We start from the raw sequence: 24,551 nt of genomic DNA on the forward strand, positions 1-24,551 counted from the left end.
TGAGGTAGATATGTACATGAGGGCAGGGTAAAGTGACTAGGCATCAGGATAGATAATAATAAGGTATTTGAGGTAGATATGTACATGAAGGCAGGGTAAAGTGACTAGGCATCAGGATAGATAATAATAAGGTATATGAGGTAGATATGTACATGAGGGCAGGGTAAAGTGACTAATAATAATAATAAGGTATATGAGGTAGATATGTACATGAAGGCAGGGTAAAGTGACTAGGCATCAGGATAGATAATAATAAGGTATATGAGGTAGATATGTACATGAAGGCAGGGTAAAGTGACTAGGCATCAGGATAGATAATAATAAGGTATATGAGGTAGATATGTACATGAGGGCAGGGTAAAGTGACTAGGTAAAGTGTAATAATAATAATAAGGTATATGAGGTAGATATGTACATGAAGGCAGGGTAAAGTGACTAGGCATCAGGATAGACAATAATAAGGTGTATGAGGTAGATATGTACATGAAGGCAGGGTAAAGTGACTAGGCATCAGGATAGATAATAATAAGGTATATGAGGTAGATATGTACATGAAGGCAGGGTAAAGTGACTGGGCATCAGGATAGATAATAATAAGGTATATGAGGTAGATATGTACATGAAGGCAGGGTAAAGTGACTGGGCATCAGGATAGATAATAATAAGGTATATGAGGTAGATATGTACATGAAGGCAGGGTAAAGTGACTAGGCATCAGGATAGATAATAATAAGACAAAAATAAAGAACAGAACATAGCGAGACATGGCAGAAGGCAAAAGTTTAAATATTTGAACTCTGACTCCCTGACGGCAAGTCCTACCGTGGCGGCTGACAGCATTCACCGCCAACCTCAACGGCGTTTACTGTCGTGCTCTCATTGAAAACAATGACATCTGGTTTGCCATCTACCGTCAACCCCGTACCATCTAAAAGTACCATTATTGTAGCATTCCCTACAGGTTACATTAGCATTTTCCACACCTGCAATGAATGTTCCACTGGTGCAAGGCCCAGTCAGACCCGTAGATCATACAAGGGCCACACGAGAGCTGGCCCTTGCCGTGATACACCTTCAGGGCCACCAGTATCCATCGACGAATAGATCAAGACTAAGCTAACACCATGATTTGACCCCTGTTCCATCATTTCCATGTAATAGCCTAGTACCAGCCAAACTCCCAACACCAAAAGGCGGGGCTTCCATAGAGCCTGCCCGCCCAGTTTCCGACTTTCCTGTTCTCAATGTCCAGGGCCATGTTCTTTGTGCCCGGTCTTATCCTAGTGGAGAAATAATAATATTAGCAGACAATAAAAAGGTAGTGTGCAGAGAGGTGGGAAGGTAGAAGTGTCGACAGCTGACTCATGGAGGAAATCCTGTACACTGCTTGTATGGAACACAAAGAGCTTTGCAACTTCCTCGACAGGGGGTTCGCCACTGGGTAGTGTGCATGTGTGTGAGTGAGTGGGGTCTTGCATGCGTTTGTTGTGCTGTGTCTTAAGGGTACTGCATTGGCTATCGTTAGCATTCACTGCACTGTGTACATTGTGCAAAAATAATAAGACCAAACGAATGCAAAGGAATATTCACCCACAGCAGCGGAAGGATGAGTAAGCTGACGTGACACACTGCACAGGCCTTGTGTTGATCCAGAGCATGTAAGTGTTCAGAGCAAAGCCCCATCGCCACCTCCCTCCCTCCCTCCCTCTTATCTCCCTCCCTCCCTCGCTCGCTCCCTCCCTCCCTCCTCTTCCTCGACAGCCCCCTCCCTCCCTCGCTCCCTCCCTCGCTCCCTCCCTCCCTCCCTCCCTCCCTCCCTCGCTCCCCTCCCCACGCTCCCTCCCTCCCTCCCTCCCTCCCTCCCTCCCTCCCTCCCTCCCTCCCTCCCTCCCTCCCTCCGCATTGACCTCAACAGGTCTATCAACTCACACCTCAGCCACCAATAGCCTGCCATGGCTGTGATGAGAGCGTCACTCAACAGGATATCCTGTACTGATCATCTCTATTTAAAATGCCACAATACAGACATGGACATGGCATTTCTGATTTCCTCTCATTTCCACTATTAAACATAGATTTTGAATTTTATCACTGAAGCAGCAGCCAAACACAATGAGGGAGTCAACTATCTGACATTATAGCCCAATGTGCTGCCAATACTTAGAGATGAATAATAAGACATCACATTGAACATATTATCTGAAATCCAGCACAGCCGAGGGTAGAGAGGCTACACCACGGCCGTACCGTTGAGGTCTGATGCTACGGTTTATAGCAGAGGTTTGAAACACTACAGAGCCAAAACGGAGAGGGTAGAGAGGCTACACCACGGCCGTACCGTTGAGGTCTGATGCTACGGTTTATTGCAGAGGTTTGAAACACTACAGAGCCAAAAGAGGGTAGAGAGGCTACACCGGAGAGGGTAGAGAGAGGTTTGAAACACTAGCCAAAACCACACCACGGCCGTTGAGGTCTGATGCGTTTAGAGGAGGTCTGATGCTACGGTTTATAGCAGAGGTTTGAAACACTACAGAGCCAAAACGGAGAGGGTAGAGAGGCTACACCACGGCCGTACCGTTGAGGTCTGATGCTACGGTTTATTGCAGAGGTTTGAAACACTACAGAGCCAAAACGGAGAGGGTAGAGAGGCTACACCACGGCCGTACCGTTGAGGTCTGATGCTACGGTTTATAGCAGAGGTTTGAAACACTACAGAGCCAAAACGGAGAGGGTAGAGAGGCTCATAACACGGGTCCAAAATGTCCCGCTAAGACAATACTGTAGCTCATATAGCGTTGTTGTTGTTGTTGTTGTTGTTGTTTTTTGGGTGGTGGTGGTGGTGGGGGGGGGGGTTGTCATAGCAACATATCTAAAAACAACCCTATAAAGACAAAATAAAGAGGAAGTTGCTCAACCCAGAGCTTCCTGGATGAAAGGCGACTGCTGCCACCAAACGCTCGAGCTGTGGAAAACACTCACACTTCTCCTCACCCCCACCACCGTCCGACTTTGCTATATTCTTCCAAATCACACAAGAAAGAAATCCCTGTCTGCAAAATATGAATCATCCACATGGAACTTTTCACAGAACTCAGTGAAATGGTGGTGCACTCCACTGACTGCCTGCAGAAACAGATGGCTAAGGGAAAACTCACATAGCAACACTGCCTCCCTGTGGTCTAATCTAGAACTGTACAGAGTCTGCACAGCAGATCCGACTCACTGAGCTGAAGCGGAGCCATCTCGTTAGCAGCTGAATGAAGGTTCATTTTCAGAGTGACGCTCGGCTTGATGTCCGACGCTAATCTCCACAAGCCTGTTGGATTAGCGTTATCGTTTTAATCCAGACTGAGCCCATATGGGCCAGTTTAGAAGCCCCTCTACAACTCAAAACTTACCAAAAAACAGAAAATCCAATGAAAGACCTGATAAGGCAGATCTATGGATCAGAGATAGCTTCAGTCATAGCAGTGTGTAAACAGAGAGAGTGACATTAACAGGGGAAGTGGAGGAATATCAACCCTGAAGCTGAGAGCAACAGCGGGGGGACACAGCATGACAAGACACGCAGTCGGACAGGACACAGTGTGTGGGACGTGCCAGGCTTTCCTGAAAAGACGCCACAACCGGGGAAAAAAGCATATTAGCGACGACATGAGACATGAGCTCATGCCTCATCCCATAACTAAAAATAGAGACTTTCCCATCAATCATAGTTTATCCAGATGACTGAAATCATCAGCATAAACTCCCTCGTATGCATGGCTATGACATTATTCAGAGTTAATCATGTCTATCTATAGTCCAGCTCCCACATCAAGGTCAACTGTAGTGAATCATTATTCCATCCTATCCAATGCAATCCTACTGCAATGCCTCAGTCACAAATTGCATGTTTGGTTTTGTGGCTTTTCCACATTTCTTTCCATAGTAGTGTCCAGGATACCTTGTAGTCATGGTGATCTAGACACTTCTTCACATGATGCCCCCCCTCTCACGCACACACTCATGCAGACAAGCACATTCAGTAAAGACAGCATCTCACAGCTGACCGTGTCAGAAAGAGGGACAAAGACTACCACCAGCTGTAGAGTGAACTATTACAAGTCAACCCTTAAAAATGGAGCGATATTCAACAACAACAAAAGATCCAGAGTGAAAAGACTGAAATCATCATTAGAGCCGATGATCATATTCTTGTCGAATTTTACTAGCAAGATGAATGAGTTAGTCCTGAACTCTTTCAGACAGTAGTGAGGCAAGCGGACTAGACAGACAGGGTGCCCCAGCGTCTACCGTATTGGCCGACGAGGCAAACAGAACCCCGAATGACTCGTGGCTTCCTCTACACAGGCGAGGCAGCAAAGTTACCAAGTGAGTTAGAACAGAGTAAATTAAGCAGCTTTTCTTCAATGAAAAAGGCTCCAAACTATGCAGAAGAAAAAAGTTTGAGAGCCCAGAACTTACCGGCTATTCTGTCTCGCTCCATTACTTGCTCGCAGCCTCAGATAGCCACATGTAATGTCTGTCTTTTTTCTCTCCCTCCCTTTTTTTTTTTTTTGCTGGAGACTTCCCCTTTTTCGGTCTGACTTAGTCACCTCTCTCCCCCCCTCCCTCCCTCTGTAGTGCTAATGTCTTCAATCTGCCGTGATAATGCAGTGTCAGAACGGATCATATGGAAGTTCTCGCTCCTTTAATTCGTTTTTCTCTAGGGTCCTGGAACTCAAGCATCCCGCTACCTCCATTCAACAGCCCCCAATCACACACACACTGTGTTGGGATCTTCGACACCATTCTAAGACACCGAGGGTACAAGGTAAATGTGGGGTAAGCGGACGAAGAACACTCTCAAAACCTTACACTCAACTGAGTGAGTTATAGAGGAACTTTAACATTTCCTGACCGGAGACGGTGTATTCTATCCTCCCGGAGTATCTCCAGTTCTATTGACTTGGGTTTAATCAGGAAAAACAAACACTGGAGCCACTTAACAGACCTGGAACATTCCATAGTGCCCACCCCTGACCCCACTCCCGTTCCAACCGCTCCCCTGACGCCAGGAGAGCAGGACGCACTCTGACCTCTGACCCCCCCACCTTGCTCTCCAGGAGAGGTCAAGGGTCACTTAGCGAGCCGCCGTCTGGGCGAGAAAACGGTCAAACAAACACACCCATGTGTGTGAGTGAAAGGGAGAGGGCGGCCCAAGTTACAAGCACTTCCCTGCCCTTTCCATTTGTTCTCAAAGGGACATCCGATCCCTCCCTAGATACTGCAGATTTAGCGACTTTAGCTGGCCAGAGTTAGCGACTTAGATAGCTTTAGTGTAAACATGACTGAGACAAACCATTTGGCTCTTTCAGGTGAATGTGACCTGTCCTGGGCTATTTTAGTCTACAGGAACCGTGGCTGGGTGAGGACAGTGATATGCTACAGTTGCGTTAGGGCAAGTTGTTTCTCTTGGTTTCTCTTGGCTCGCCCCGATGACAAGCGCCAGGCTTTATCGAAGGTGAGGCGTTGATACAAGAGACAGGGCTGGGGATGCTGTACGTGCCAACAGGGATTTCTTGTACGTTGTCAAAAACGTCAACCGGAGCCAAACTTTACAGTCTCTCTGCCAAAGAGTGTGATCAGAAGTGAGTTCACAAACATCCATAATAACCTTCTCTGGGTTTTCCCTCATTGTAAGATCCTCTTTTTAAAAATGCTGCATCAACTGTATGAGGGACCCAAGGAAGTTGGAACCAGTCATAAAAAGGGTGCCCCATGGCCAATAGATCATGGAGTTGTGGCACACACACACACACAAACACCCCACTCTACACACACACTGGATCCTAGTGGGAATGAGACCGGCATGGATGACCAGTGGGGTTATCTGTATCTACATAACGGGGTTCTGTTAAAAAGGGCTATCTAGGGTCCCTCTTCTGACCTAAACCAGCTCTGTGGAGACGTACTGTATGTCTCTCCCCCTCCGCTGCACCTCCTTGCTCATGTCATATGGCCCTGTGTCTGTGTGGGGGAGTAGAGGGACTGGATGGAGGGATAGGGGTGTGTGTGGATTTTGTAGGTGTGTGTCTATGTGTGTGTGTGTTGGTGTGTCCATGTGTGCGCGCACACACACACACACACACACACACACACACACACACACACACACACACACACACACACACACACACACACACACGTACTGTGTGGTTACTAAAGGTCACACAAAGAAACAGATCAGATCTAAATTCTCACTTTTTTGATGCTGAGTTAAAGAGGAACTCAGTCATAAGGAAGAAGCCAACTTCCATCCACATGGTGTTTGTCAATGTTACCCAAGTCTGTCAAAAATAGAGGCCCGGTTTTAAGGCCCCTGGCTGATTCCACCAAATCCTGCACTGTGCACGTGTGTTTTAGCATGTGTGTGTGTGTGTGTGTGTGCGTGCATGTGTTTTAGCATGTGTGTGTGTGTGGTGTTGGGGGGTCTCATGCTGCTTAGTCCTCAGACATTTAAAGCAGAGCTAATCTGGGCCAATACTAGCAATATAAAAAAAAAAGATCCCTTTTCTGTTAAAGCTGTTGCGCAATAACAAAGTTAGTAGAATGCAATGAATGCTTATGACATGTTTTAATTAAGGAGAACTCTTTAGGGCAGCCAAATGGCAGCACTAACCCGGTCTACCCTGGACCTAGTCAGTGCTCAGCTGGTCAGGCGAGATCGAGTCAGACCCTTGGCCTGAGCCCAAAAGCATTGTGGCCTCTCACACAGACTCATGCAAGCAGGCACGCATGTGGCCACATGCACAAACACACAAGTGACAATCTGTGACTTCCAATTTGTGACACTCAGACAGCTAACAAAACAGCAGTATCTTTTGGTGACACACTTTTTCATGTATGATATGTGTACGGTATTTAAACAGTGGTGCTGCGGTAAGCCAGCTCTGACTCAACGTTGGTTTACTATAAGCCTCAACAGGGCTGTACTGTACTGGCTCCATGCTGAGACCTATTTGAGGAGAGAGAGACCAGCTCCAATCTGTAGAGAGAGGAGAGCGAGACCAGCTCCAGTGTCCATCTGTAGAGAAAGGAGAGAGAGAGAGAGAGAGAGAGCAACGTCTATCTGTAGAGGGATGGTCTCACTCATACGTTTCACCATCTCCCCTCTAAATCATCCCGACCTGCCTGCTGGAGGATAACCTCCCACCACATTGTCTTATGCTTTAAGCTCACTGTTTGATGAAATAAGACACAAATGACTCAAGAGGGAGCCAGAGAACAAGATAACCAGAAGAAAAAAAACTTAACCTGTCCCGACCATCCAGCTCTCGCTGGCTTTCGCAGATTCTGCTATTACTCTCCTGAAGTTGCCGGTAATAGGCTACACGAGGAGTAGGCCAACTTTCTCACGTGGAATGCCAATTTATCTTACAACTTCTACTGATCTGCGTACCAGTTGTGGTTTTCATATGCACATTTATGTGGAACAATTATTTTATTTACAATAATGTCTCCGTATAGCAAAATCATTGTCATGAGGTTAATCAAAATTCTATCCAATTCTAAATGCAAAATGATAAACCTAAAAAGTAACTTTAATTGCCATGTAAAAATAGCCTATAAAGCAAACAACTAAAAATATTTCAGCCGGCAGTGGCTACACGTGGCCGTTCTGCAACGAACTTGAAACACTGTATCGGCTATTAACTTGGGTCTGGCCTGAAGCTCCTTGCAACATTGTATAAAATATTCTGTGCCGTCAGCTGTTGGCTATTTGCGCAAGGGATAAGTCGTAGTCAGGTAGGCCCATTTTATGATGTTGGACATTTTTCATTTCACACCGAGTGGAAAAGGGAGAGAGCTGGAAAGACTTTTCAAATACATTGAGGAACTATTGTTAGTCTGAATGGATGTAAAAACAGACTTTGCTTCCTCGCTGTTTGAGGTGAAGAAAACATTACGTTGAGCCTATAGGCCGGCCTACTTCTATGCGTAATCAGGTGCACGCCCTTACTCAACATTGTCTTTTGTTTGGAGTGCTCCTGACAATGGCTAAATTGACAGAATTCGTAAACGGAATGAAATAAACCAAAACGTGTTTCTTACAAGTGTAGTATAGGTTATACGCTCTGCAAACAACGTGTCCACTCCGACAATGAGAAACGGGCAAACGACTGGAATAATAATATATTGAATGCATTAACAGACATTACCGTAACCAAATAAATGTTGTAGATTAGAAATTAACTGTAAAATGTACTTCTGGTGAGCTACTGTATGTAATGGGGAATTGATAGACACTAGCAATGAAACTCAAACAATTCAAAAAATGAAGTTATGAAACAATGAATGTGCACAAATTGCCAGGAGAGAGCTCATTCTGGAGAGAGAAGTGCATTGTGCAGCCACACTGCCCTTCTTGGACTGTGCCATCCCCACGGCCTCCGCAATGGATTAGTTCACTGAGATGATTAGTTCACCGAAATGGGCGTGTGCCAGAAATCTTTTTTAGATATTTACTACTGCTTGACAAAAAAAGATCGACCAGTCTAATAATTGAGGTCAATCATACACCACGCACACACTAGAGGTCAAACGATTATGATTTTAACGCCGATACCGATTATTGGAGGACCAAAAAAAGCAGATACCGATTAAAATCGGCTGATCGTTTTAATATATATATGGTGTGTAATAATGACAATTACAATTACAGTGTTGGAGAAGAAAGTAAAAGTGCAATATGTGCCATGTAAAAAAGCTCATGTTTAAGTTCCTTGCTCAGAACATGAGAACATATGAAAGCTGGAGGTTCAATATTCCCAGTTCTTCAATATTCCCCGTTAAGATGTTTTAGGTTGTAGTTATTATAGGAATTATGACGCATCGACTATTTCCGGAAACTATAATTTCGAAAACAAAACGTTTATTCTTTCAGTGAAATACGGAACCGTTTTGTATTTTATCGAATGGGTGGCATCCATAAGTGTAAATATTGCTGTTACATTGCACAACCTTCAATGTTATGTCATAATTATGTAAAATTCTGGCTAATTGGTTCGCAACGAGCCAGGTGGCCCAAACTGTTGCATAGACCCTGACTCTGTGTGCAATGAACGCAAGAGAAGTGACACAATTTCCCTAGATTAATATTGCTTGCTAACATTAATTTCTTTTAACTAAATATGCAGGTTTTTAAAAAATCTACTTCTGTCTATTGATTTTAAGAAATGCATTGATGTTTATGGTTAGGTACATTCGTTAATTTAAATCATCCCCCATTTGGCGAAGTAGACTGTGATTCGATGATAATCAATGCGGTGCCTGTTAATTTATATGCAACGCAGGACAAGCTAGTTAACTTAGTAATATCATCAACCATGTGTATTAACTAGTGATTATGTTTATTTATTTATTTAACCTTTATTTAACTAGGCAAGTCAGTTAAGAACAAATTCTTATTTTTAATGAAGGCCTAGGAACAGTGTTCAGGGGCAGAACGACAGATTTGTACCTTGTCAGCTCGGGGGTTTGAACTTGCAACCTTCCGGTTGCAGTCTACCCTGCCTCCCCATGTGAAGATTGATTGTTTTTTTATAAGATAAGTTTAATGCTAGCTAGCAACTTACCTTGGCTCCTTGCAGCATTTGTGTAACAGGTGGTCAGCCTGCCACACAGTTTCCTCATGGAATGCAATCGGCATCTAAAAATGCTGATTACCGATTGTTATGAAAACTTGAAATCGGCCCTAATTCGGCCATGCCGATTAATCGGTTGACCTCTAGCATACACACACGTACATGTGCCTGCATACACACACTCATGTGCATACACACACACACACACACACACACACACACACACACACACACACACACACACACACACACACACACACACACACACACACACACAAATGGGCATGCACACACATACACACACACGCACACCACACACACACACACAGCCTGCGGAGGAAGGCTGTTATTCAGAAGAGGGCTGTTATTTCTCTCGCATGACCGTACATCCTGTAAACACACAAGCACACGTTGTGCAGTAGGGCAGATGGGCATAGAACGCGGACAGCCATGTACACAGAAGCACCCATGCAAGACCAAACACACAAGCCCCAAAAAAAGCTGGAGGCTACTGACGTTGCATGGTGAGCCTAAGGGTTCACAGTAAATGGAAGCCGTCACTTTAGTACATGACCTATGGCCAAACGCCTGACCCCCAACATGTTACATTTAGTTACATAAGCGTCAAAGACTGGACCAGTGATGCACTATGAAGGAGAAAGAACAGTCGGAAGGAGATTAAAGATGAGGGGGGAGAGAAAAGAGAGAGATAAGAGAGGAGGAGGTAGTGAAAGGACTGAATGTAAATGGACAGGAAGAAGAGAGGAGTGAAGGTAAAAGGGAGGAGAGATCAGGAGGTTCCCTCTGCAGGAGCATGTCTTCTGCACATCTGGGTAAGGGCCTCGGGGGGCTGATGACACACACACACAATTTTAGACCGCCTTCCTAAACATACAGTCAGAGCTGATGATGCAGAATAAAAGGGGAGCGAGGGAGAGAGAGAAAATAAAACAGACTGTGCCGATTCGTCGCTGCAGCCACAATCTATGACCTCATCTCAGCGCTACGCAGCGCAGCTCCCTTATTCTCTGTCAGACACAGACAGGCCTGTCCTTCTCATGTGTCTCCTGCCCTGCTCCTACAACCAGACCTGCTGGCCTGGGGATCATGCACTTACAACATTCAGGAAATCGATAAGCTCTACATATTCATTTCTATCTGCAATGTTCTAAAAAGTGTCACCATCTTAAATAAAAACCCTGCTACAACACATACAGCAGCTGCTAATCTAGAGCCTATGACACACACACACACACACACAGCCTGATTGAGGGACCTTGATTTGATCCAATCACCCGATTCTCTCTGCTCCCGATGGCAGCCACATGCTCATCCCCAATCCCCATATTCCCCACTGATGGTGTCCAAATGCTGGGGGAGAGGGGATGCGTGAGTGGGGCTTACTGGGGCTCTGGGGGAATCTAAGGACTCTCTCACACATGCACTAATTCCCACTCGCTAGATTGGCATTTCCTGCCACGGGGCAGATAGAAGGCAATTGACCCGATGTAAAGACGCGGATTGAGATTATGTGGAGTCAGTGTGGTTGAGTTAATGAGCAAGGCCTGCTTTCAATAAGACAGTGATTAGACTTGGTATTTGACGGTTCTGTTTGCCAGCAATCTCTCAATGGTTTTCATTGGTTAAAGCTGATCTGGTGTAAACCAGTCAGTGAGAGAAGTTACACTTCCCAGTTCATAACCAAATAGAGAATGAATTTCATGGCCAATATACAGCGGAATAAGCAAGGCCCCGAAGGCTGAGGAACCACTCTTGGAACGGCTGATCACAGGACAAAACAGACACAAACTAGTATCTACAATCTAACCCACTCCACAGGACAATCATTTCTCAACTCTAACTCAAAGACAGACTTTTCGCTTTCCAAAAGTCCCCCCCCACCCCAATTCCAGGTCAGTAAGAAGTTAAATCAAAGTGTTGTAAAAGTGCTTGGACTGTAGTCCGCCTGTCTGTCCCTCCCCAGCGTGGCTGTGGTGGTACTGGGTTTATCTGCTGGATATTTCCTCACCATAAGTTAGTAATTAGAGCCTGGAGGAAGCTGGCAGCAGACAGACCAGAATGGGATCTATCCTCACAGTGTCGGGTCCAGGCCCGGGAGTCTCCGGCTCTACCTAGCCCAGACCTAGCCTGAGTCTCTGATCTGTTTGTGTTCCAACTTGTTTGGCGTGACACTCATAGCAAGGGAGTTGGCAAGACAGCACAAACAGATCTTGGACTCAGGATATCAGAACCACACTTAGCATTTTGAATGGCTGATAGAGTTGATAGAACTGACAGATGGAGTTAAATACTGACAACTGTTGACACTGAAAAAACAAATCAACAGTGGCTTGGATTCCTTATCAATTCACTAAGTACTGCCTAACACACAGCAGGGTACAGAGTGTATGGACAAACAAGAATGAGGGCTAGGTAGTCCACAATAATTCCACCCACGCACACACCTCTGTCCTGTCTCTGCGAATTAGACTAAAACGGAGTCATGGTGAGGGAGTGAGAGAACGAGAGGGAGAAATGGAGAGGCAGAGAGAGAGAGAGAGAAAGAGTTCCTGTGGTTCCTTGTGGCTTGTGCCCCTGTAATCAGCATGGCAGGCTCCTGATGTCTAAATCTGCTGCACTGACCCAAACAGTCTCCGCACACACACACACACACACACACACACACACACACACACACTGTGGTAGTGTCTGTGCATGTGGAGTTTGGTCACAGAGCTCTCCCAGATAAATACAAGACCTCAGAGCGTTAAATATGCCCTACGTGGCTCTTCTACTGGGACATTATGCAACTATTAATTGACATGGCCATCCATATTACCTACCATAGTACTTTTAAAATCGACTATTTACTGTTACTGTTTTTAATGCATCTGCGGAAATGCAATAAACAGTTTTGGAGAAAAATCTGTTCGTTTGATTAGATGACTGACCCAGTCTATATTACCCTCTAATCTGACTGTCCGCATTATGTTTACAAGCTAATCTGCTTGGCAATAATGACTAGCTCATTAGTCATGCCATGTTAATGACATCTGCTCTCAACAGAAGGTGTGTGTGTTTTATATAAGTTATATAACTAAATAATGATTAACACTAGAGGACTGCCCATCACCCTAAGCCATAGTGACATGGCCCTGTTTTCAGTGTCCTGTTTTAAGTGTGTGTGTGTGTGTGTGGAGGGGGGTTTTGGGGGTCTAGGCTTTAAGCTGAAATGTCATGCGTGTTACACAAATCAACATCCTTATATAGAGTTGAACTCTGACACACTGGCTAATGATGTCACAGAGCGCACCACAGTATTTCCGGCGGTTTTGACGGCATTCCGAAACAAAACGTCAGTGGGCATTCCTGCACAGCGAGGCTAATCATAGAGGCATCTGGACCTGGGGAGACAGGAGACAAATGAGCCATAATAAGTAATGGGCTACTTCCTATGGGGGCGGGGCTTAAGATTAGGCTAATGAAAGCTTAAAGCTTCTCCAGCAGGAAATGGAGATGGAACCGTTTGAGCTGATACGCAAATTCACAGAACACAAAGTCCCTTGGGAGGTCTGAGTGGGAGTTCTGGTGTGATACTCATCAGCGAGAGAGGTTAATACGTCCCTTAGCAGACACTTTATTCTAAAGAGACAGAATAGTCAACATTATTAACAATGACACAGGACGCACATTAACAACCAATGGCCTGTGTGGGAAGTCTAATCCACAACCCTTGTGTTGCCAGCACCATGCTCGAACTCTGTGAACCAGTGGAAGCACGATCCACAGTGAGTTGGGGTTGGTCCAGTACAGAGTGTCTCAGACTCAGGGAACGAGCTGGCTTCACTGTAAGGCAGCATTGTGAAGGAGACGTAAAGAGCAGTATTGACTCCTCATCTGCTGCTTGGACACTACGGAACCTGAATCTGCCGATGTGCTACTGAGTAGGAGGATGGCTGACACACTGACACACTGAGAAAAACTAGATACAAAGTTCCTTATTACATGCAGGGTTGCTCAACTCGATAAACAGCATCCCTTTACTACAGTGTTGCTCAATTCTGTGTCCAGGGACACTCACACAGTATGCAGGCATTTGTTCCAGGCCAGCACTAATCTGATTCAGCACTTACACACCTGATGCAACTGGGCCAACAGCCTCCTTAAGCCAAATACTGTACACAGGACTGAGATAATTTTGTCACTTCCTCACATCAATGACATCACCGGGAGTGCTGCCCCCCTTAGGGACGACTACGTCACACACAAACAATCTGACAAACAAAACACTGTTACTGATTAGTAACTCATACACACTAACAATACATTTATTTCTGGTCTCTCTTTCCTGTTAGTACTAACTTAGCTGAAGACTAGAATATAAAACGCTGTAGGTCAGGATAACGATTTTCCTGATGACAAATCATGCAGATGGGGACGTTACGCTTCACCGAGCCATTTTATTTGCTATTAAGTCGAAAGGCTTGCTGCTAATGCACATTAGAGACCTGACACCCACTTCATTATGGAGGCCAGGTTTAAAAAATAGCAAGTATAACACTCCCTTAAGCAACTCCTGAGCACAAAAGGTCCATTCAGTGTACGAATCCTGAGAGGAGTCAGTGTACAGTGCAGCTGACTGGGTTCACTCATGTGTACAGAGAGAGAGAGAGAGAGAGAGATGGGGAGTGCATTTACTCTGCTGAGCCCCCACCACACTTTCATTTGGAGATTGTTACTGGAAAATAGGCAACAGCATGGTTACATCCAGCCCATTAGTTCTCAATGAGGCAGGCGGACGGACGGACGGACGGACGGACGGGCGGACGGACGGACGGACGGACAGACAGACAGACAGAAGCCTCTGTCCAGATGAAGATTCTCTGGCCTTGCCTTCATAGGAGACATCAGACACAAAACATGTCTTGCTCTGTGTGGAAATAAATATCTAAAAATATCTACAGTTGACGTAGAAAGTTTACATACATTTAGGTTGGAGTCATTAAAACTTGTTTTTAAACCACTCCACAAATTTCTTGTTAACAAACTATAGTTTTGGCAAGTCGGTTAGGACATCTACTTTGTGCATGACAAGTAATTTTTCCAACAATTGTTTACAGACAGATTATTTAACTTAAAATTCACTGTATCACAATTCCAGTGGGTCGGAAGTTTACATACACTAAGTTGACTGTGCCTTCACACAGCTTGGAAAACTCCAGAAAATGATGTCATGGCTTTAGTAGCTTCTGATAGGCTAATTGACATAATTTGAGTAAATTGGAGATGTACCTGTAGATGTATTTCAAGGCCTACATTCAAACTCAGTGCTTCGTTGCTTGGTATCATGGGAAAATCAAAAGAAATCAGCCAAGACCTCAGAAAAATAATTGTAGATGGGCCCATGCAGCCATCATACCACTCAGGAAGGAGACGCGTTCTGTCTCCTAGAGATGAACGTACTTTATTGCAAAAAGTGCAAATCAATCCCAGAACAACATCAAAGGACCTTGTGAAGATACTGGAGGAAACAGGTACAAAAGTATCTATATCCACCGTAAAACGAGTCCTATATCGACATATGGGGACAAAGATCGTACATTTTGGAGAAATGTCCTCTAGTCTGATGAAACAAAAATAGAACTGTTCGGCCATAATGACCATGGTTATGTTCGGAGGAAAAAGGGGGAGGCTTGCAAGCCGAAGAACACCATCCCAACCGTGAAGCACGGGGGTGGCAGCGTCATGTTGTGGGTGTGCTTTGCTGCAGGAGGAACTGGTGCACTTCACAAAATAGATGGCATCATGAGGTAGGAAAATTATGTGGAACATCACAAGACATCAGTCAGGAAGTTAAAGCTTGGTCGCAAATAGGTCTTCCAAATGGACAATGACCCCAAGCATACTTCCAAAGTTGTGGCAAAATGGCTTAAGGACAACAAAGTCAACGTATTGGAGAGGCCATAACAAAGCCCTGACCTCAATCCCATAGAAAATTTGTGGGTAGAACTGAAAAAGTGTGTGCGAGCAAGGAGGCCTACACCAGCTCTGTCAGGACGAATGGACCAAAATTCACCCAACTTATTGTGGGAAGCTTGTGGAAGGCTACCCGAAACGTGTGACCCAAGTTAAACTATTTAAAGGCAATGCTACCAAACACTAATTGAGTGTATGTAAACTTCTGACCCACTGGGAATGTGATGAAATAAATAAAAGCTGAAATAAATCACTCTCTCTCTACTATTATTCTGACATTTCACATTCTTAAAATAAAGTGATCGTACAGGAATTGTGAAAAACTTTTTTAAAAAGGTATTTGGCTAAGGTGTATGTAAACTTCTGACTTCAACTGTATGTCCACTGGTTGTTAGTAATTGAAGACTGAGGAGGAGAGTAGATGAGGGAGAAGGAACCCCCGCTGTTACACAGTGACGCAAAATAGATTAGAGCTAACCACAGGGATAGGGAATAGACCAGCGCTAACCACAGGGATAGGGAATAGACCAGCGCTAACCACAGGGATAGGGAATAGACCAGCGCCAACCACAGGGATAGGGAATAGACCAGCGCCAACCACAGGGATAGGGAATAGACCAGCGCCAACCACAGGGATAGGGAATAGACCAGCGCCAACCACAGGGATAAGGAATAGACCAGCGCAACCACAGGGATGGGAAATAGACCAGCGCCAACCACAGGGATGGGAAATAGACCCGCGCCAACCACAGGGATGGGGAATAGACCAGCGCAAACCACAGGGATGGGAAATGGACCAGCGCCAACCACAGGGATGGGGAATAGACCAGCGCCAACCACAGGGATGGGGAATAGACCAGCGCCAACCACAGGGATGGGAAATAGACCAGCGCCAACCACAGGGATGGGAAATGGACCAGCGCCAACCACAGGGCTGGGAAATAGACCAGCGCCAACCACAGGGCTGGGAAATAGACCAGCGCCAACCACAGGGATGGGGAATAGACCAGCGCCAACCACAGGGATGGGGAATAGACCAGCGCCAACCACAGGGATGGGGAATAGACCAGCGCCAACCACAGGGATGGGGAATAGACCAGCGCCAACCACAGGGATAGGGAATAGACCAGCGCCAACCACAGGGATAGGGAATAGACCAGCGCCAACCACAGGGATGGGGAATAGACCAGCGCCAACCACAGGGATGGGGAATAAACCAGCGCCAACCACAGGGATGGGGAATACACCAGCGCCAACCACAGGGACGGGAATAGACCAGCGCTAACCACAGGGACGGGAAATAGACCAGAGCTAACCACAGGGACGGGAATAGACCAGCGCTAACCACAGGGACGGGGAATAGACCAGCGCTAACCACAGGGACGGGGAATAGACCAGCGCTAACCACAGGGATGGGGAATAGACCAGCGCTAACCACAGCAACGCGAAATAGACCAGCGCTAACCACAGGGATAGGGAATAGACCAGCGCCAACCACAGGGATGGGGAATAGACCAGCGCAAACCACAGGGATGGGAAATGGACCAGCGCCAACCACAGGGACGGGGAATAGACCAGCGCCAACCACAGGGATAGGGAATAGACCAGCGCCAACCACAGGGATAGGGAATAGACCAGCGCCAACCACAGGGATAAGGAATAGACCAGCGCCAACCACAGGGATGGGAAATAGACCAGCGCCAACCACAGGGATGGGAAATAGACCAGCGCCAACCACAGGGATGGGGAATAGACCAGCGCAAACCACAGGGATGGGAAATGGACCAGCGCCAACCACAGGGATGGGGAATAGACCAGCGCCAACCACAGGGATGGGGAATAGACCAGCGCCAACCACAGGGATGGGAAATAGACCAGCGCCAACCACAGGGATGGGAAATGGACCAGCGCCAACCACAGGGCTGGGAAATGACCAGCGCCAACCACAGGGCTGGGAAATGACCAGCGCCAACCACAGGGATGGGGAATAGACCAGCGCCAACCACAGGGATGGGGAATAGACCAGCGCCAACCACAGGGATGGGGAATAGACCAGCGCCAACCACAGGGATAGGGAATAGACCAGCGCCAACCACAGGGATAGGGAATAGACCAGCGCCAACCACAGGGATGGGGAATAGACCAGCGCCAACCACAGGGATGGGGAATAAACCAGCGCCAACCACAGGGATGGGGAATACACCAGCGCCAACCACAGGGACGGGGAATAGACCAGCGCTAACCACAGGGACGGGAAATAGACCAGAGCTAACCACAGGGACGGGGAATAGACCAGCGCTAACCACAGGGACGGGAATAGACCAGCGCTAACCACAGGGACGGGAATAGACCAGCGCTAACCACAGGGATGGGGAATAGACCAGCGCTAACCACAGCAACGCGTAGACCAGCGCTAACCACAGCAACGTGAAATAGACCAGCGCTAACCACAGCAACTGAAATAGACCAGCTGGTAACCACAGCAACGTGAAATAGACCAGCGCTAACCACAGCAACGCGAAATAGACCAGCGCTAACCACAGGGACGGGGAATAGACCAGCGCTAACCACAGGGACGGGGAATAGACCAGCGCTAACCACAGGGATGGGGAATAGACCAGCGCTAACCACAGCAACGCGAAATAGACCAGCGCTAACCACAGGGATAGGGAATAGACCAGCGCCAACCACAGGGATGGGGAATAGACCAGCGCAAACCACAGGGATGGGAAATGGACCAGCGCCAACCACAGGGACGGGGAATAGACCAGCGCCAACCACAGGGATAGGGAATAGACCAGCGCCAACCACAGGGATAGGGGATAAGGAATAGACCAGCGCCAACCACAGGGATAAGGAATAGACCAGCGCCAACCACAGGGATGGGAAATAGACCAGCGCCAACCACAGGGATGGGAAATAGACCAGCGCAAACCACAGGGATGGGGAATGGACCAGCGCCAACCACAGGGATGGGAAATGGACCAGCGCCAACCACAGGGATGGGGAATAGACCAGCGCCAACCACAGGGATGGGGAATAGACCAGCGCCAACCACAGGGATGGGAAATGGACCAGCGCCAACCACAGGGATGGGAAATGGACCAGCGCCAACCACAGGGCTGGGAAATAGACCAGCGCCAACCACAGGGATGGGAAATAGACCAGCGCCAACCACAGGGATGGGGAATAGACCAGCGCCAACCACAGGGATGGGGAATAGACCAGCGCCAACCACAGGGATGGGGAATAGACCAGCGCCAACCACAGGGATAGGGAATAGACCAGCGCCAACCACAGGGATAGGGAATAGACCAGCGCCAACCACAGGGATGGGGAATAGACCAGCGCCAACCACAGGGATGGGGAATAAACCAGCGCCAACCACAGGGATGGGGAATACACCAGCGCCAACCACAGGGACGGGAATAGACCAGCGCTAACCACAGGGACGGGAAATAGACCAGAGCTAACCACAGGGACGGGGAATAGACCAGCGCTAACCACAGGGACGGGGAATAGACCAGCGCTAACCACAGGGACGGGAATAGACCAGCGCTAACCACAGGGATGGGGAATAGACCAGCGCTAACCACAGCAACGCGAAATAGACCAGCGCTAACCACAGCAACGTGAAATAGACCAGCGCTAACCACAGCAACGCGAAATAGACCAGCGCTAACCACAGCAACGTGAAATAGACCAGCGCTAACCACAGCAACGCGAAATAGACCAGCGCTAACCACAGCAACGCGAAATAGACCAGCGCTAACCACAGCAACGCGAAATAGACCAGCGCTAACCACAGCAACGCGAAATAGACCAGCGTTTAATTACAGCAACGCGAAATAGACCAGCGCTAATCACAGCAACACGAAATAGACCAGCGTTTAATTACAGCAACGCGAAATAGACCAGCGCTAACCACAGCAACGCGAAATAGACCAGCGCTAACCACAGCAACGCGAAATAGACCAGCGTTTAATCACAGCAACGCGAAATAGACCTGCGCTAATCACAGCAACACGAAATAGACCAGCGCTAATCACAGCAACACGAAATAGACCAGCGCTAATCACAGCAACACGAAATAGACCAACGTTTAATCACAGCAACGCGAAATAGACCAGCGCTAATCACAGCAACACGAAATAGACCAGCGCTAATCACAGCAACACGAAATAGACCAGCGTTTAATCACAGCAACGCGAAATAGATCAGCGCTAATCACAGCAACACGAAATAGACCAGCGCTAATCACAGCAGCGCGAAATAGACCACTGCAAACCTGAGGCAGGTGCTTTTTTTAGCCTTTTTGGTGCAGGTGCTTTTTCACATTTCTCCCCATTTCTCTCAACATCTCCACTTGTGACAACTACACAAGCCCAGAATTGCCGCTAGAAGAGAGCATCATCATAACTCATGAAGAATCAGCTCAGAAATACAGGCAACCGAGCCGGTGGTGGTCCCTTAATCAGGACGCATCCATGCAAAGCTTGAACTAAGCAGAGAAGCCCCTGGGTACTTTTCCCTTCAGAGTGGGCCTCTGTTTCGCCTCATCCTCACTAACAGAGCACTGGTATCAGTATAAGCAGATCTGAAGGGCTTGGATAGGTTAAAGCAGCGTAGTGGGGGACCTTCCACCATATTGCTAACAACTTACAGATTTAATATTGAAAGGATAGGCCCAAGGAGAAGGGTTAGGGAGTGTTTTGGGACAGGCTGTCTGGTTTGTCTCAACACCACCACTAAGAGAGGGCTGGTATCAGTATCAGAGCTCTCCCAGGTCTCTGGGATGATAAACAGAGATAGGAGCCGACATACAGTGATAATCACTGATAGCACTCCATAAACTGCTGAGGATAATGCTATGTAGGAAAAGGTCCTGCTTTAAAGGCCATTCTCCTTCCCTCTGAAAGGTCACACACTTACTTAATGATGCTTAGCCTGGTCCCTGATCTATTTGTGGTGTATTGCCAACTGTGACCTGAGCATGAATCCCAACACACTAAAAAAAAACACTGTGGCATCAGCATGTGTTCTTTTCCGATTCTCTGATCCACTTGATCCCAGGAGCCCATCCTGTGGTCCTGAACGTTGGGAATGAGTGGGAAGCACAGATGGGGTCTGAGAGGAGCTAGTGAGCAGAGGTATGCTCTGACACACACACACACACCACTGTGTTTATTAATAGAGTGCAGCCACAGAGAGGGCCAGCACATCACAGCCACAGAGAGGGCCAGCACATCACAGCCACAGAGGGCCAGCACATCACAGCCACAGAGAGGGCCAGCACATCACAGCCACAGAGAGGGCCAGCACATCACAGCCACAGAGAGGGCCAGAACATCACAGCCACAGAGAGGGCCAGAACATCACAGCCACAGAGAGGGCCAGAACATCACAGCCACAGAGAGGGCCAGCACATCACAGCCATAGAGAGGGCCAGCACATCACAGCCATAGAGAGGGCCAGCACATCACAGCCATAGAGAGGGCCAGCACATCACAGCCATAGAGAGGGCCAGCACATCACAGCCATAGAGAGGGCCAGCACATCACAGCCATAGAGAGGGCCAGCACATCACAGCCATAGAGAGGGGCAGCACATCACAGCCATAGAGAGGGGCAGCACATCACAGCCATAGAGAGGGCCAGCACATCACAGCCATAGAGAGGGCCAGCACATCACAGCCATAGAGAGGGCCAGCACATCACAGCCATAGAGAGGGCCAGCACATCACAGCCATAGAGAGGGCCAGCACATCACAGCCATAGAGAGGGCCAGCACATCACAGCCATAGAGAGGGCCAGCACATCACAGTCATAGAGAGGGCCAGCACATCACAGCCATAGAGAGGGCCAGCACATCACAGCCATAGAGAGGGCCAGCACATCACAGCCACAGAGAGGGCCAGCACATCACAGCCATAGAGAGGGCCAGAACATCACAGCCATAGAGAGGGCCAGAACATCACAGCCATAGAGAGGGCCAGCACATCACAGCCATAGAGAGGGCCAGCACATCACAGTCATAGAGAGGGCCAGCACATCACAGCCACAGAGAGGGCCAGACATCACAGCCATCAGCACATCACAGCCATAGAGAGGGCCAGAACATCACAGCCATAGAGAGGGTCAGCACATCACAGCCATAGAGAGGGCCAGCACATCACAGTCATAGAGAGGGCCAGAACATCACAGCCATAGAGAGGGCCAGCACATCACAGCCATAGAGAGGGCCAGCACATCACAGCCATAGAGAGGGCCAGCACATCACAGCCATAGAGAGGGCCAGCACATCACAGCCATAGAGAGGGGCAGACATCACAGCCATAGAGAGGGCCAGAACATCACAGCCATAGAGAGGGTCAGCACATCACAGCCATAGAGAGGGCCAGCACATCACAGCCATAGAGAGGGCCAGCACATCACAGCCATAGAGAGGGCCAGCACATCACAGCCATAGAGAGGGCCAGCACATCACAGCCATAGAGAGGGCCAGCACATCACAGCCATAGAGAGGGCCAGCACATCACAGCCATAGAGAGGGCCAGCACATCACAGCCATAGAGAGGGCCAGCACATCACAGCCATAGAGAGGGCCAGCACATCACAGCCATAGAGAGGGCCAGCACATCACAGCCATAGAGAGGGCCAGCACATCACAGCCATAGAGAGGGCCAGCACATCACAGCCATAGAAAGGGCCAGCACATCACAGCCATACAGAGGGCCAGCACATCACAGCCATAGAGAGCAGGAAGGAGAAGGACAAAGGGATGATGCATAATGAGACAGAGGCTTTAATGGCTAGAGAAGTCCAGGGGGCTCTCCTCTAGGTAGAGTACACTCAGTCTGCATGCACACATTGATCAGAGTGAGAGAAGAAAATGAAAACAAAGAGAGAGAATGATAAAAGAAATCAAAGTAAAGAGTCTGATAATAAAAAGGAGAGAAAAGGAGTAGAGGCGACTGACCTGTACTGCTCCCTGTGTTTAAGTGTAGGCTCTTTGATTTGTCTAATGACAAGTCATGCAAGTAATGAAAATACAGGGTAATCCAGGGATATAGTTGGTACACATGCAGACATGTAGGGAAAAACACTAGCCGATAGATCATTAAACTAAAATATATTCAGAAATGTATATAACAGGAGGTTCATATTAAAATACAAAGGAATCAAACTAAGTGCTGAAAATACACAGTAGACAGACATGTACTCAAAAATATCACATCAGCTACAACAAGCCTTCAAGATCATTTGGAAATAAAGCAACTTGGAATTGCGGGTTGGGCGCACAATAGTGTATTCCACAATAATAACACATTTCCCAACATACCTGAATTCGCAGGACTTTTCTTCATGTTCTGGTCGTTTGGGAGACAATTTAGTCAACGTTTTCTCCAAAAAATGTATTCAGTATTCGTCCAAGTATTCTTGTAGTAGATCCCGCTGGTCCTTTCACTGTTCGCACTGTTGCCGCGGCTCATGGGTAACCGTTCACCGTATCCCAATTCAAACCGAGTAGACAACTCTAATGTATCGTAGCCTAGACTGTATTATTTATTGTCGCTGGATGTTTCACCAAGACTGATGTGCACTTCGTGGGATGCTCCAAGTTTCAGACCACACGAGAGTGCATACGGAATCAAGCGTGCATCAGTGGCAGGAATGGATGTTGATGTGCCTTTTACGCACGTCCCACCTATGACCATGCTGTTATTTTAGTGTTGCGCTTTCCATGCATGACATCATCCGTACGTAAGCATCCAGTCAATCCATATGAAGAGAGAGGTCGCAGAGACGACGTCATGTGTTGTTGCCCTGTGGAATACATTTGTTTGAGCTCATTGGCGTCCCCAAAATGTCGCTCTACTGACCATGACATGAAAGATTGAGGAGGTTCTATTCGTAAATTAGAACACATCCATTGCATTTTATTGTGGTGTGAAATGTCACAAACACCCTATAAATATTAATGGCTCCGATGTTTCTATTACTGAACGAAAATATTAACGCAACATGCAACAATTTAACGGTTTACTGTTACAGTTAATTTAAGGAAATCAGTCAATTGAAATAATTATATTATGCCCTAATCTATAGATTTCACATGACTGGGCAGGGCCGCAGCCAAGAGCGGGCCTGAGAGGGCATAGGCCCACCAAATTGAGAACCAGGCCCAGCCAATCAGAATGGGTTTTACCCCACAAAAGGGCTTTATTACAGACAGAAATATTCCTCTGTTTCATCAGCTGTCCTGGTGGCTGGTCTCAGATGATTCCATAGGTGAAGAAGCCGGATCTGGAGGTCCTGGGCTGACTTGGTTACACCTGGTCTGCGGTTGTGAGGCTGGTTGGACTTACTGCCAAATTCTCTAAAATGACATTGGAGGTGGGTTATGGTAGAGACATGAACATTCAAGTCTCTGGCCACTGCTCTGGTGGACTTTCTTGCAGTCAGCAAGCCAATTGCATGCTCCCTCAAAACTTGAGACATCTGTGACATTGTTGTGTGACAAAACTGCATATGTCAGCGGCCTTTATTGTCCCCAGCACAAGGCGCACCTGTGTAACAATCATGCTGTTTAATTTGCCACATCTGTCAGGTGTGTTAGACTTGTAACCGAAAGGTTGCAAAATCAAATCCCTGAGCTGAAAAGGTAAAAATCAGTCGCTCTGCAGGCAATTAACCCACTGTTCCTAGGCTGTCATTGAAAATAAGAATTTGTTCTTAACTGACTTGCCTAGTTAAATAAATAACATGGGAAAGAGGAGAATTCAAGATGGATGAGATTAGTTACTCACGTAATCTTTTATACTCATAGCTTAAGTTTCATATTTAACTTGAAATAGGCAGGTTAGCTCCTATTGTCTGGGCCTTATCTAAATCCACACTAGCTCTCGAGAACCCAAGGGGGCTCATAGCCTTTTGGGTTGTAAAC

At 47.2% G+C, this 24,551-nt stretch overlaps 1 protein-coding gene across 2 annotated transcripts in view; it reads right to left on the minus strand.

The window, feature by feature from the left end:
• LOC112230290 (septin-9-like) overlaps nucleotides 1-23,283 on the minus strand; it is an 84,109-nt gene extending 60,826 nt beyond the window's left edge. Inside the window, exon 1 of one of the 2 annotated variants that reach the window (XM_042310827.1) lies at nucleotides 22,947-23,283. In XM_042310827.1, coding sequence (XP_042166761.1) covers nucleotides 22,947-22,971 — 25 coding nt within the window. In that variant the 5' untranslated portion in view covers nucleotides 22,972-23,283. Of the gene's footprint in view, nucleotides 1-4,467; nucleotides 4,591-22,946 lie in introns of those variants that run through there. The other variant, XM_042310828.1, reaches the window with a different exon arrangement.
• Nucleotides 23,284-24,551: the final 1,268 nt, after the last annotated feature.

The sequence above is a fragment of the Oncorhynchus tshawytscha genome, linkage group LG32 (genome assembly GCF_018296145.1).
Source record: "Oncorhynchus tshawytscha isolate Ot180627B linkage group LG32, Otsh_v2.0, whole genome shotgun sequence".
Lineage (NCBI taxonomy): Eukaryota > Metazoa > Chordata > Actinopteri > Salmoniformes > Salmonidae > Oncorhynchus > Oncorhynchus tshawytscha.